Genomic DNA, 15,483 nt, shown 5'->3' on the forward strand with positions numbered 1-15,483 from the left:
CTAACCCTTTGGGTAGGAGTCTCTAGCCCTATGTGATTTCATGAGGGATGAATGTAGTTTTGCTGCTCATGGTAGACTCTTGGCTACCCCGACTTTATGCTAAGGAGATGATTTGGAATGGGGCTGGTCAAGTTATCGAGATCAGTGGTTCTCAACCTTCCTAATGCTCTGATCCTTTAATATAGTTCTTTATGTTGGGGTGACCCTCAACCATAAAATTCAGGATATCTGATATGTGACCCCTGTGAAAGGGTTGTTTGACCTCCAAAGGGTTTACAACCCATAGGTTGAGAACCACTTATCTGGAGAATTAGGATTTTTGAAGCTGCTATTAACCCTGGTGTTCACACAAATGCATATGAAAGATAATAGAAGACTCCATTAAATAATAGAAGACGACGCAGCTTTTATAAGTTTGTCATCTGTAATAGGGTGGGACTTTGCAGTGATACAGCTGTCTTGAGGCTACTCATATTTCTGCAACTAAACCCTTACTCTCTCTGTAAATGAGTCAACTAAATTTATTGAGTCACTAAGCTGGACTTCGGTGGAATTATTATTTTGATCTGTATCAATGGCCTACCTGAAGCAAATAGATGTTCTCACCTCTCCAGGAAAAGTTAGCATAACAAATTGGTGTTTCCAACATGGGCATAAGAGACTCAAAGGGTTCAGGAGGAACAGTTTTATGGCTCTTGCAAGGTATGCAACTGAGGTTGGGCCATCTGAGGGTAGAAACATTACAGAAGCACTTCTAATATGGCTGCCCCTCCCCACTTGGAATGCAGAGACGTGCCTTTTGCTGTGGTGGTAGTTGTATGGGCCTTACTAAAGGTAGTGAGACGTAACTAAGGCTGGATCTTCAGAAGGTAGACTGTCCATGGGGGAGGTCCTGAGATGGCTGCTTTATGAATTTAATAAAACCCGTACAAACATGATAGAGAGGTTGAGCATGCTGGCACACACTTTTGGCCCCAACACTTGGGAGGAAAGGTATGAAGACCTCTGAAAGTTCATGGCAGCTTGGTCTACATATTGAGTTCCAGAACAGCCAGGATACAAGAAATAAGAGAGAGGAGGAGGGAGGGAGGGAGGGAGGGAGAGAGAGAGAGGGAGAGAGAGAGAAAGAAGAAGAAGAAGAAGAAGAAGAAGAAGAAGAAGAAGGAGGAGGAGGAGGAGGAGGAGGAGGAGGAGGAGGAGGAGGAGGAGGAGGAGGAGGAGGAGGAAGAGAAGAAGAAGAGAAATAATTGACTCTGCCAAAGAAAAAGGATTAGTAGAGAAAATGACATTTGGCTGTCCTTGAAGAACAAATAAAAGCTTACCAGATAGGGAAAGGCAGTTTAAGTAGGAAAAAAAAAAAAGATCTAATTAAAGACACAGATTTGGATGAGAATAGGGAGGTGGTGTGGCTAGAGGTTAGTACGGGGGGCTAGTCATTAGTCCAAGTGTGATAGTTGGAAGCATTAGCTTAAACCTTCTGCAGGCTGATGCTGATCACGGATGACACCAGCATGGTGCCTAGAACACGGGAAGAGCTTAATTTGCCAGACGAAGGGTTAGGGAAGTGAACAGGTAAATGGACACACCTAACAGTTAAATACATTATTATTTTAAAGATTTATTTTGCGTGAGCCTGGCAGAGATAATGTATGTCTTTAATTCCAGCACTTGGGAGGATCTCTGTGAGTTTGAAGCCAGCCTGGTCTAAGAGCTAGTTCCAGGATAGCCAGGGCCATACAAAGAAACCCTGTCTCGAAAAACCAAGACCAAAAAAAATTATTTTATGTATATGAGAGCTTGCATATGTGTGTGTATGTGTGTGTGTGTGTGTGTGTGTGTGTGTGTACTGTGTGCATTCCCAGTACTTGTAAAAGCCAGAAGAGAGCATTCCAATCTCCTGGAAATGGAGCTATAGACAATTGTGAGTCACCTTGTGGGTGCTAGGACTTGAGCGTGGGTCTTCTGCAAAAGTGCTCTTAAATGCCGAGCCATCTTTCTGTCCCCCAAACACATTACTTTTACTAGCATTTATCTCTAGTCACCTGGCTGTCGTGTAAAAGAACAAGGAGATACTCTGTTCTACTTCGAGTCAATAGGAAAAGAAGTGGCATTGGCAATCTTGTTGGTGTTTGGATATTTGAGCGTGGTCTCCTGAGACTCAAGAGCCCAGGTAGCCAACTATCCATTGCCTGGCGTGAGGACTGAGCTCAGAGGGCAGTCGTGTTCACGTGCTCACAACTTACTGCCGAGGAGTGGGACTGCGGGCTTAGCTTTTCTGTTGCTCAGACCATGGACTGTTTCCAGAAGCCTCTCTCTGGCTTTCAGCATCGTGCTCCAACCTGTACTTTCTAGCCTTTTTTTTTTTCTCTCAGAGACTTCCGCACTCTAGCCATCTTCTTCAAGTCTCTCACCCGACTGTCACTCAAGTAGTTTCCGAGGATCCTGCTTCTCCCCTCCTTGTTTTGAGAGCAGCGGTGTTGTTGTGGCCCCATTCTTCCATTTCCTGTTCTGCTCTCTCTGGCTCTGTGCACCCTTGATGATCTGGCTGACGTGCGTCCTTGACTCCACCCACAGCTCTCTTTCCAGCATCTACTCCAGACCTTTGTTCTACGATTCGCCATCTCCTTTAGCTAAAGAACGTGCTCACCCATTTTTAAAATTCATATACTCTATTTCTCTCTACCCCATCTCTTCTGCCTCTCGCTCAGGTTCCTCCCGTCATGTTTGATTTCCCCCCCCCGTGTCTGGCATCCACTCACACCGTGCTACTGAAACTGTTCTGATCACCTGTGAGCTTCATTTTACCTTATTCCACACATTTAAAATTTAAATATATTCTTATTTTAGTGGATTATGTTCAACATTTTATACCATGTTTTGTTGTTGTTTTGAGGCAGGGTTTCATATAATCTAGGCTGCTAGAATTTGGTATACAGCCCAGGTTGCCCTAGAACTCCTGACCTTCCTGCCTCTATCTCCAGAGTACTGAGTTCAGATGCTAGTATACCCAGCAAACATTTCACCTCTCGATTCCTCTCAGCTCCTTGTTCCCAACACATCACAAAATAGTTTTGTAGTTTCAAGAATTGACCTTTAGTTAGGTGTGGTGGTTTATGCCTATAACACCAGTCTTGGGGGGAGGCTCAGGCAAATAAATTGCCCATGAGTGGGGGCTAACCTGGGCTACATAGTAAGAGCCTGTTAGAAAGGAGAGGAGGGAAGAAAACTGTGATGACTCTGTATGTAAATGTCCTTGCTGTCAAGCCTGGTGAGCTGAGTTTGATCATAGGCCCCCACATAATGGAAGGTGAAAACCAGTTCCTTCCGGTTGTCCTCTGTCCTCCACATACGCACCATGGCATGCACACACACCCTCATACTTAAACACGAAACAGACAAACTAATACATAAAATACTTTTCATGACTTTGGCTTCTCCCAGGGTACCCAGTGTGGGCCTAATTCACCTACCTCCTTCCTGTTGGATATTTCAAACAGGCATTCCTATGCTGCACCTTGTACTCACTCAGTGTGTCAGCATGGAAACTGACCTCTCGGGACTCCGAACTCTTGAGAACAGAAGGCCTTTGTTCATCTTTTTTACACTGGAGTCTCAGATATCTGGATCTCACCAGGCTTGTTGAACAACTAAATAGCTTTGGAGACAAATGTTCTGTAGGTCCACTGTATACACGATTTTCTTCTAATTTCCTTATCTGGGGTAAGTGTGTGTGAAGGCCAGAGGTCAAATGCCAGTGTCATTCCTAACCTGTTCCTCTGTGTGTGTGTGTGTGTGTTGTGTGTATCTAAATGACCTGAATGTGATGATTTCTCAAGGCTGGCTGGTCTACAAAAAAGCCCAGCAATCCATCACTAGCCTCTGCCTTCCTGCCACAGAGATGGTAAGAATGCACCACACACCCTCATTTGCAGTAGGTTTTAAGGACTGAACTCTTGCATAGCAAACGCCTTACTGCCTGAGCTGTTACTCCAGCTGCACTGGCTCTTCTCAGCTACTTTCAAGCCTAAGATGGCGGCAGCGAAATCCTCTCACCCACCAGTTTAGCCCACTGGCCCCTGTGCTTCTTTCCAGCACAAAACAGGTAGAGGCTTCACTTTTGTCTCTCCTTCTTTGAATCCTAAGATGACAGGTGAAGATGGCTCAAGGTTAGTAAGGATTCCAATAACCCTGCCTCCCTGCTCATGGCTTCTTCTCATGAACCTTCCCAATGCGGTCAGACACTTGAGTAACCTCTTACCTTGAAGAAGAGAGATCACCAGGAAGAGGCCAACCAGACCCTTTCCATGCTCCATGTCAGTCTCTTTGCTTCTCCAGAAGTGTTGAGAGTCCCTTAGCCACCCAGTCACCCAACCACCCAGCTAGCCTGTGCAGCAGCTAGCCTGGCTCCACCCAGCATCCGTTGAGCTGAGCCGGGACTCTGAGTAGAGGCAATACCAGGTGTCCCCACCCTCTTCTGTAGAGTGTGGGTAGCAGGGGCCCTAGCAGGGGTGCTGATGCCCTGGTGTATCTTTTGTTTTCTCATTTGTTGTTAAGGTTTGCAGGATAGCAGGTGGCAGGGAGTGAGAGCAAGGGCTCTAGATTTCCAACTGGAAACCCTTTCACCCCTAGAACCTTTATCCACAATGGACTGAAGACTCCTCTGAGCCCTTTTCTTCATGACAGTGATGAATGTCCCTGCTTGTCATTCTTGCTAGGTCTGGACTTGTTCGTCACTTGATCCCAGAACTCATGGATTCAGGCAGGACTTATATGTGTGTGTGTGGAGCTTGAGTTCTGAATAGAAAAGCAGCTTAGAGGAGACGTTCATTTAGAGATTTTTGTCACTGTTATTTTGAGAACATCAAAGTGGTACCCACCTGGAAGAGAACATCCCAATAGGATAACTAACTTGTTTCTTGGTACATGGTCCTGGGCTTGGTACATGGTTCCAGGGTCTCAGGCTATTGTCTTCTTCAGCCAGTCAACACATAACAGAAATTCACAGCATTCCTATGTGACATCAGTCACAAAGGATAATTTTGTCCCCAGACAGATGACTTTCTGACTATAGCAGTGTGGAAAGTCAGCTCCCCCAGCCCATGGTAGAAAAAGTCTACTGTCTCCCCGGGAGGCTCGATTCTACAAATGAGTGGATTGTATCGTTAAGAAGGCTTTCCTACTGAGAAGGCTTGTTGTGGCAGGCACCATGCAAACACTTCTCCCCAAATCCTTAGACGGATGCTGAGGAAGACAAGCTCTGAGACACTCCACGCACGGTACTATGGGTACTATGTGCTGGACCTAGGATTCAAAATAGGAAGCCCAACATTTTCTTTGTTTGTTATCAGTGACCCAGGAAAGGCTGCTCTAAATTCCCTTACACCTCATAGAGTTCAGAATGAACTTCCTTCATATTCTCTGCTTTGTCTCATCCCAAACTCTCTGCTCCAGAAAAAGCAATTTGCACCTGTTTGTGTCTGACCCCAGCCCTAGCCCACTCTTATCTTGACAGCCTAACATCATCAAAGGCAGAAGGTTAGAGAGGCAGCTTTCTTCTAGTTCCTCCCCCACTCTTCCTTTTTCTGAATACCCATGAGTCTGTTGGCGGAGGGTAGTGCTCACCCTGGCTGATCGTCCTGTGGCTTGCCGCTATTTGTTGGATGAGTTCCTCTCGAAGATGAATCACAACGGGATTCTGGTTAGTCTAATACTGGCTACTGTTCTCCCCCAAGGTAAGCGGGGCATCTTCAACTGTCTAGAGGATGGACCCGAGAAGGGCATTATCACTGGGAGAAGTCCACTGGAAAGTGCATCTCAGTTTACCAGGCTGGGGAAGATAGAAGGATGACTCCATAGAAAACAGGCACTTGGCTTTGACCTACTCCAGTCAAGGCTCACATCTGTAGGAAATGGTTATGTATTGTGTGTCCCTAGGTCCAAGACTAGTAAAGAAAGAAATTAATTAAACCCATTGCGACATCTAAGGCCAATAGCAACTTGGAGTAGGATTCTTGGTCATGTGACCACCTGGAGCCACAGCTCAGAATGTAGGAGCAATCTTTACCAGAAAAGTTAGCTTTAGCTGAATGGGAAGGACACGGGGAGAGTGTGCTATAGTAAAGTTGGGAAGTGCCAACTCTTTCTCAGTTTGTTTGCTTTTAAAACAGGAAAGTGGGCTGGGTAGATAGCACAGGGGTAGGCCTCTAGGAGTGCAAAAACCCCAAACCAAACAAACTCCAAAATAACCCTGCAAAGCTCACATCTCAGAGCTCAGCGGTCCCAGTAGAACTGGGTCAGATGGTTACTCTAAGAGCTGTCTTGGCCACTGGAGATTTCTACAGGAAGTAACTCCAAAGAAACAGGACTTTAAGAGGAGAAGAATTATATGCACCTGCCCTTTCTAGCAGACTCCTATGTGTTCCTGCTTCAGAGGCAGGAACAGCCATTTTGGCGTTTTTCTGGAGGATGCTCTTGTGCTCAAATTGGTGACTAAGTAACGAAGCTGAAGCTCCGTGGCACATAGACTCCAGGTGGGGCTGGCGGTCGACATGAGGCATGACAGTGCCCGCTGGGCTGTGAGGATGTTCCCAGGCTGGCTGGAAAGGCTTACTGTGGTTATTTCTAGCTCACACCCCCCCCCCACCTCTCCCATAAGACTTGATATATATGGAGCCCCAGGAGCAGATTTGATATAGATCGGTGGCCCTTTCTCCTTAAGCAAGTGTGGCAAAGACAGTAAAAATTATAGGGGCACAGGAGGGACAGGAACTGCTCACCCCAGAAACTAGTTGAAGCCTCTCACTAGCTGTTAGAGAATTTCAGCACAATTAACGTTTGCTGTGTAAGTTGCCCACATACCACTCTCTTCCTATATGGCTATTTTATGTTAAAATAGCAACAAGCCAGGCCTAATGCCTGAGTGTATATGACCTTGGGCAGGGCCTCAGTCTTCTCTAGAACATTTTCTAAGACCCTCACAAATAAGACTACTTTTTTTGTTTACCGTGAAGGTCTCCTGACTCTGGCATCCCCAACTCTAAACATTCATTTGATCAATTGTAATTCTGTTTGGTGCCCATACCAACCATTCTGTGAACTCATGTAGGTATCATACCAGCTCTGGGGATAAGAACTTCAAAACCGACCAAAACGGTGTATACAGCTACTGTAAAGATGGTGCATCTCTCTCTGGGAAGCCATTCTGGAGTGCCTCTCTTAACACTCATGCTTAAAATCCATATTAAAATATCCTTATATTAATATAATATAAATAAATTGCATTAAGATAAACCCGGTTCATCTTAAAGTTTTCTGTTCAAGGAGAAGATCTGGGTTTTACTTGAGTTAAGTTTCCTCAAGGATTAAAGAAACTCTTCAGGCTGGTGACCGTATCTGTGTCCCAGCTGCCTCTGACAGAACTACCAAACTACTTTTTTTTTGAGGGGGGGGGGATGGTAATCTCATGCTGTAGCCCAGGCTGTCTTGGAACTCATTACGTAGCCTAGGTTGGCCTTGCTATCTCAAGTCTTCTCCTGTTTCAGCCTTCCAAGTGATGAGATTTCCAGATGCAAGTCACTGTGTCAATATGTGTGTATATGTATGTATATGTGTATGCATATGTGTATGTATATATAAATATGTGCAGTGCTGGAGATTACATCTAGGGCATTTCATATGTCTCTACCATTGAGTTATGTTCCCAGTGAATCTTCTTACAAGGGATTTACCCTGGGAAATCTGGATCACTGGGCTGGTAATTCATTACAGCCCCTCTCTGCCACAGGGCTCACTGGCCTGGAAAACTTTTTCATAGTGAGCATCTCAGCACCCTGGCAGATACTGGGACAAAGACAATGGAGAAGAGGATGAAAGGTTCCAGTGAGAGAGTTATTGGCCAGGAAGAGGAATTAGAAGCCTCCAGTATAAGAGGCACAATCTCCAGGCTAAGAATATCCTCTGCTTCTCAGGTCTCTTGGGGGCCCCAGTGGTCTCACCGGTGGTCTAAACTTACTTTCTGGAAGGTTCTTGGATCAACACAGCTTCACAGTTTTTGTTTTTGCCCCCAAATCCCCCAGGATCTGTGTCCTAGTTTGGATTCTGTTGTTGTAATAAAATACTTTGATCAGAAGCAACTTATGGAAGGAAAGGATTTATTTGGTTACAATTTCAGGTCAGTCTGTCGTTCAGGGAAGTCAGATCAGAAACTCAATCAGGAGTGCAAAGTAGCAACCATCGAAGGATGTTCTTTCTGGCCCCCTTGCTGGCACATGCGTATGTTATGTATACTGCTAGCTTTCTATACAGTCCAGACTGCCAGGGAATCATGCCGTCCACAGTGGTCTGGGCTCCTCCTGCATCAAGTAAGGCAATTAAAACAACCCCTTAGAGAACAATGAGCTACCTAAGTTCCAGAGAGTTGCCACTGACTCTGGTGTCTTCCATCTCAGGGAGACCCTTCAGGATAGAAGTGACAGAATATGAGGACAAAGTATTTGTGAATTGCAAAACCAACATCACGCTTCTAGATGGAACCGTGGAAGGATGGTTTGCAAAGAACAAAACACTCAACTTGGGCAAAGGCATCCTGGACCCACGAGGGATGTATCTGTGCGATGGGGCAGATGAGGTGACGAAGGAGGTGTCTACTATTCAAGTGTATTACCGAAGTATGTGCTCCTGGGCCCCACTGGGATGAAATCACGGGCTCTGTGCATGTGGGAGCATTCTGGCTAAAAGCAGACTGTGGCGAACCAATGTACATGGTTGTATGAACCAGACATGTTGGGGAGTGCTTCAAAATTGGGGAGAGTTTAACAAAGTAAGGCGAAACAGCAGGGCCTGGCTCGTTACTCCTGGCCCAGGGAGGGGCTTAGTCCACTCTTCAGTTAAAGCCCCACAAAGCTGAAGTGTGTCATGTCTCTCTTCAGCAATTCCTTGGGATAAGGGCAGAGATGGAAGTCACCGTGAGCAGGATCTTTACGGTCTGTCTCACTGACGTTTGCATCTCGGAACGAGGGGGCGGGGAGCCTAGGGTCTTTCTAGAACCAGAGATGGTTCTATGACCTTGACCACTCTCTTCCTCCTCTCCCCAACAGTGTGCCAGAACTGTGTGGAGCTGGACTCAGTCACCATGGCTGGTGTCGTCATCACTGACCTCATTGCCACTCTGCTCCTGGCTTTGGGAGTCTACTGCTTTGCAGGACATGAGACCGGAAGGCTTTCTGGGGGTTAGTTAGTGGAAGGGCTCTCTCTCTCTCTCTCTCTTTCTCTCTCTCTCCCTCCCTCCCTCCCTCCCTCCCTCCCTCCCTCCCTCCTCTCTCTCTCTTTCCCTCCCTCCCTCCCTCACTCCTCTCTCTCTCTCTCTCTCTCTCTCTCTCTCTCTCTCTGTGAGCTCATGAACTGGCTGAAAGATGGGAGATGGTGGTAGGGTTGGCATCCTCTGAAAGTTTCTCTGACAATGTCTTAGGGACTCATACTGCAGGGCGCTGAAAGCCTGTGAGGCTCATGCAGACTTCCAAGGGTGAGAGAAGGTGTGACTGACTTCGGGTGCCTACTCAGAGCCCCTGCAGCGTTCATAGGTCTCAAAGTCCCACCTTCCCTAGCTCCCAATGACTCTCTGTCCTTGCTTCTAGCTGCTGACATTCAAGCCCTGCTGAAGAATGAACAGCTGTATCAGGTAAACCCTGAGGGAGGTGACAAGAACAGGGAAAGGGAGTGAGGACGAGGAAATCTGGCAGTAGGGGTAGAGAGATGTGTGGGGAGTCTTGAGGGTGGGGAAGAAGGAGGAGTCGGCTTATCCCTGGATGTCTGAAGAAGAGTTCTCAGTATGACTCAGTGTCCTGCCTTTCATCTCAGCCTCTTCGAGATCGCGACGATGCCCAGTACAGCCGTCTTGGAGGGAACTGGCCCAGGAACAAAAGATCTTGAGATGGAGGTGTCTTAGAGTGCCATATCCACGGTGCCTTCCCCCTGTGCTCAACCAATAAAGATGTGTTCCTTCAGTCAGCAGGCGCCTGTGTTTTCCAAAGCATGGGCTGAGAGTTGTCCTAGCTTGGCTGAGCTCTGCCCACCTGTGCAACACCCCCACCCCCCCTCAGCGATTCCTCTCCTCAGACCCAGACAGGCAGTAGGAGGGACAGCTTCCCATCCTGGCCCCTTGGCATTTCTAACCCTGTGGGTTTCCTGTGGGGAGCGTCAGCCCAGCCACTCTCCTTCATTGCCTGTTGGTTCCAGTCCCTATCATATCCGGGGAGTTTTGCTGCCTTACCACAGCCCAGAGCAGGCTGCAGTGTTTAGAAGCTGAGCCACAACGAAGTTTCCATGACATCATGAATGGGGGTGGCAGAGCAGTATTGGGACTCAGAGGAAGTGTGTGTGTGTGTGTGTGTGTGTGTGTGTGTGTGTGTGTGAGAGAGAGAGAGAGAGAGAGAGAGAGAGAGAGAGAGAGAAAGACAGAGACAGAGACAGAGACAGAGATAGTGCTGTCAAGACTTTTCTTCTCACCACGTGGGTTCTGGGGATTGCACTGAGGTCATCAGGCTTGTGTGGGAAACACTCTTACCCACTGAGCCATCGGGTCTGCCCTCATCCCCCAAATCAATTCAAAATAAAGAACATAATGAATTCCAGGTGTTTCTGGCCGTGTTGCCTGTCGTGCACTGTGAGACTTCATTCAGCTTTGATCCTGAACACACAGTGTTTGCTCTAGGCGCTTGTCCACTGCCAGACCACCCGGCACCAACAACCATTGCCTGAACCTCCTTGGCTCAGGCTTGAGACTCTTGTGTGCTGTGTTATGAGCTGTGCTTTTCTTGTTGTACACATGGGGCTTCCTGTTGTTGTAGAAACACAGTGGTTTCCTATGGAAACAAAGACTAATATTTTCCCACCCTCCCTCAGCATGTAACTATCAAATTAGTACACCCTGGTACTATGTTAGAATGCTTGCTTTTCAAATTGTTTGAATTGCTGGTTGAGTTTCAAACTTAAACGTTAAATGAATTTTTGCTTGAGATCAGCACAGAAATTCCAACAAATTTAGAAACAACCCTAAGCATACATTGCTATTTTGTAGTACATATTTATATAGATTAGTGTTCTCAGCATTGACAATAATAAAATTAAAAAAAAAAATCTAGGATTGAGTTTCGTGTAGCCTAGGGTAGCCTCAAACATATTATGTAGCTAAGGATGACTTGCAGCTGTTACTTTATAGTGTTAGAATTACAAACACATATTGCCACTCCTGGTTTTTGCAACAGTGTGGATCAAACACAGGACCTCATGCACACTAGGCAAGCATGCTACCAACTGAGATACATTCCCAGCCCTAGAAACCAGAAATATTGATCAACTCTAAAAAACACTGATGATGCTATATACCCTTTGATATAAAATATTCAGCCCAGATTTATTTCTTTATTCAGAAAAAAAACCCAAGCATATTCATCTTCCATGTTAAAAATAAGACTTATCTTTATTTTGAATTATATGTTTGTGTGTGTGCATGTGAATGCAATGCCATCAGAGGCCAGAAGAGGATGTGAGATCCCCCAGAGTTGGAGTGATCGTGAATTTCTAGAAGAGGGTCCTGGGAACCAAACCCAGTTCTTCTGTAAGAGCAGTAAGTGCTCTTAGTCACTGACCCAGCTCTCCAGCCCCTCATTTTTTACCTATAATAAATGGTAACACACACACACATACAGACACACACAGACACACACACACACACACACACACACACACACATACACAGACACACACCCCCCACACCAAAGAATTGTTTTAATTTTTGTAATTAAAAAAATATTTACATGTGCCTCACAAACATGTAGGGGTCAGAGGGCAGCTTACAGGAGTTGATTTTTTCCTTCCACCATGTGGGTTCTGGGGGAATCTATCTTCAGAACTGGCAGTATACTTCTTTACAAGCTGAGCCATCCTGCTAGCCCCTAAAATTGTTTTAAATTAGAAATGTAATGATTTCTTGTCGGTAAGTAGTTGATTTGTATACCTATTTTATATACCTATTTATGTAGGGTTGTGTAAAATTTTCCTAAGGAAAAAGGCATCTGTCTTGAGTAGAAAAAAAAAATGTAAGAAGCCCTGAAATATTTTCTTTATCTTCTTATTCAAGGATTGTATTAGTTTAATTTAGGCTATGAAATTTATTGACCTTAAAGTTGTCATACTGTCATGGACTTGTGTAATTTTAGCCATTTATTTATTTATTTATTTGTTTATTTGAGACAAGCTCTCATTATATAGCCCTGGCTGGTTTGGAACTTGCTACAAGGTCTAAGCTGGCCTTGAACTCTCGACAATCTACCTTTCCCTCCTTCCCAAGTATTGAGATTACTGGAATGTGCTGTCACGCTCGGCTTTATTTCATCTTTGCTCTCTCCCAGTTCAGATGTTGATGGCATTAGCAGTGGAGCCTCTGTGAGAGACTAGATCCTGAGGACAGAACTCTTCCAAATGGGATTAATGCCTTTACCAAAGAGGCTTCTGAGCGAGTGCTTGTCTCTTCTGCCATGGAACCTCCAGCTCTTCCCAATCCTTGTATTATGAAGTTGGAGCAGTGATTTCCAGCCCTGGTAGATGCAAAGCTTTCCCCCTATCCTTTCAAGTGTGTTGCTTAGTCTTCAGCTGAAGATGAGAAGGGCTTCTCTTCAGGTTGTTAGATTCTCATGCTCTCCTAAAACATTCTTCCCGTTCTCTGAATCCCACGGGATCTACAGCCTGCTGTCTTTGTGAACTGACACTCCTCGAAGAAGCTGCATCTGTGTTGAAGATTCTGAAGGCTGATTAGAGCTCCGTGGTTTCAGAGACTTGGGATGCTTCGGAACTAAAGCCACCGTTATCTTGGCCATCAGTGGTCCAGAAGCTTCCGCCAACCCTAGAGCTAAGAAAGCCATCAGCCTGGGTTGCTTGATGTCCTGCTCTGGACTTCATGCCATGCGTAAGCACACCTCCCTACACACAGTTTTCATAGCAGGACAGGGCAACCTAGATCAACGCTCAAGGGTGTGACATTCATATTTGACTCAGGATAATTGACTTCTCTATTTTTTTTCATTTAAAAGATTTATTTTATTTGGTTTTTGAGACAGGGTTTCTTTGTGTAGCCCTGGCTAGTCTGGAACTCATTCTGTAGACCAGGCTAGCCAGAACTCAGAGGTCCACCTGCTGCTGCTTCCTGGATGCTGGGATGAAAGGTGTGTACCACCACTACCTGTCAAAAGATCTACTTTTTAATTTGTGTTTTTATGTGTGTAAATTGCATATGTGTAGGTGCCCAAGGAGGCAGAAGAGGGTTTCAGATTCTATGGAGCAAGTTACAGGTAGTTATAAGTTGCCTCACAAGGATGCTGAAATAGGATTCAGATACTCTGACAGAGCAGTGAGTACTCTTAACTATGAGCCATCTCTCCAGGTCCTGTCCCCCCTTTTTATTTTTTTAAAAAGTGTATGCGCATGGTCACAGGAGCATACATTTCATGATGCACATGTGGAGGTCATGTGAGGGCTAATGTTATGTTTTAAATTTAAATCGCTGTGCTAACCTGTAAGTCCCAATTGCCCAGCTTCCTGAAATGCTGGGGGTTGCTGTTCACATAAGATAATAAGCCATGCCGGGCGGTGGTGGCGCACGCCTTTAATCCCAGCGCTTGGGAGGCAGAGGCAGGCGGATTTCTGAGTTCGAGGCCAGCCTGGTCTACAGAGTGAGTTCCAGGACAGCCAGGGCTACACAGAGAAACCCTGTCTCGAAAAACCAAAAAAAAAAAAAAAAAAAAAGATAATAAGCCATGTAAACAAACTTGGTTGCACCAGCTGTACAGGAGATGCTTAATCACGTGTAGGTGAGAGATCTATAGGTAGGAAGTATGTCAGAATGTATGCTTGCTCCTGATTGGACAAAGGTAGGAAGCATGTAGCCTTGTGGAATTCACTTTTATAAGCCCCTGATTAATATAATTTGGGGTCATAGTCTGGGAATACTGGATATGGACCTGACCAGTATTCATTGACCTGGCCAGTATTTAATAAAACTTCAGATTTGGCTCAAAATTTGTGGTAGTAGTCTTATTCTTACTTGATGAATTAATAGTTTCTGGAGGCCCCAGCAAGACCAGACTATTCATCCAAATTCTAAAGCCTGACTCTTACCCTGGGGCTCTGGGGCTGAAGGGCCACCTCAGGAGGGACCCACTTTGAAATGTCCCAAGGCTCTGAGGTGTGCTTTCAGTTTCCTGGACTATTAGAGTGAACTGCCATACAGAGAAACCCAGCAAGCATCTATGGAGGCCTCCCCTTGTAAGTTAAACTAATTTTCTGCTACATCTCGTTTTGTTGGGATTCCAATCTGGGGTGAGGAGGCATTCTATGGGTCCCAAATATTCTCCCATCCAGGGCAAAAAGTGAGATTGTTGCATCTCACTGAGGTGCTTGGTCTGGTTTTGTGTCTTGTCTTTGCAGAAGTTTTGTTGCAAGCACGGGAGCCAAGATGGAAACGGACCAGGTTCAACTGAACGTATGAATGATGGTGGCCACCACATGGCTTGTTTCTGACTTGTCTCCGTTGAGTGTGTGAGCTTTCTGTTTCTGTGCTTATAGGTTTTGGTTTTGTTGTTCCTATCACTGCCTGATGCCAGCCTCTGACACTGCTGCTGCTTACCATGGCTGCTTCCATGGACAGTGCTCAGAATTTCTTATCTCTGTGCCTTCTGGCCACTGGATTCAGTTTAGCAGGTGTCTTAGTTAGGGTTTTATTACTGTGAAGCGACACCGTGACCAAGGGTAACTCTTATAAAAGAAAACATTTAATTGGGGCTCTGTCTTACAGGTTCAGAGGTTCAGTCCATTATCACCATGGTGGGAAGCAGGGCAGTGTCCAGGCAGACATGGTGCTGGAAGAGCTTAGAGGTCTACATCCTGGTCCAAAGGTAGTAAATAGTAGAAGACTGTACATAGCAGGCAGCCAGGAGGAGGGTCTGTCTTCTGCCCTGGGTGGAGCTTGAGCATTAAACATTAAAGCCCACCCGCCACAGTCAGGCACTTTCTCCAACAAAGCCACACCTACTCCAACAAAGCCACGCCTCCTAACAGTAACACTTCCCGTCACTTCCCGTGGGCCGAGCATATTCAGACCACCGCAGTAGGGATTCAAATATCTTTGGGTGTGAATAATACTAAACTTGTTTTATTTTGTCCTATTTTATTGAAAAGCTGGCTCTAGAGTTAAGTTACGGCTTTCCCTTCTCGAGACCCAAGCATGGTTATTTCAATTTCCTCTCTGTCCTATGTCAGATAAGCCACATGATTTTGTGACAGGGAAAAGAGAACAAAGCAGATCCGCCCCCAAAGTTAGACAACTGGTTTCGTTTAACTGCCTAAGACTTTTTCTAAGATACAAACTTTATCTCAAGACTTGTAAGAGTTTTGGGTATGGTTAAAAGTTTGTAAAATCTGTAACCAAAAAAG

At 45.6% G+C, this 15,483-nt stretch overlaps 2 protein-coding genes across 3 annotated transcripts in view; one reads left to right on the forward strand and one right to left on the reverse strand.

Annotated features, from left to right (window-relative positions):
* Positions 1-4,424, reverse strand: part of Cd3g (CD3 gamma subunit of T-cell receptor complex) — an 11,356-nt gene extending 6,932 nt beyond the window's left edge. For both annotated transcript variants that reach the window (XM_076924955.1, XM_076924956.1), the window contains exon 1: positions 4,259-4,424. In XM_076924955.1, coding sequence (XP_076781070.1) covers positions 4,259-4,313 — 55 coding nt within the window. In that variant the 5' untranslated portion in view covers positions 4,314-4,424. The remainder of the gene's footprint in view (positions 1-4,258) is intronic.
* Positions 4,425-5,596: 1,172 nt separating this feature from the next.
* Positions 5,597-10,005, forward strand: Cd3d (CD3 delta subunit of T-cell receptor complex). The gene is made up of 5 exons (XM_076924957.1): positions 5,597-5,732; positions 8,448-8,666; positions 9,096-9,227; positions 9,633-9,676; positions 9,856-10,005. Exons 1-5 carry the CDS (start codon positions 5,678-5,680, stop codon positions 9,925-9,927), a joined length of 522 nt encoding a protein of 173 aa, XP_076781072.1. The 5' UTR covers positions 5,597-5,677; the 3' UTR covers positions 9,928-10,005.
* Positions 10,006-15,483: the final 5,478 nt, after the last annotated feature.

The sequence above is a fragment of the Arvicanthis niloticus genome, chromosome 26 (assembly GCF_011762505.2).
Source record: "Arvicanthis niloticus isolate mArvNil1 chromosome 26, mArvNil1.pat.X, whole genome shotgun sequence".
In the NCBI taxonomy this organism is placed as follows: Eukaryota; Metazoa; Chordata; class Mammalia; order Rodentia; family Muridae; genus Arvicanthis; species Arvicanthis niloticus.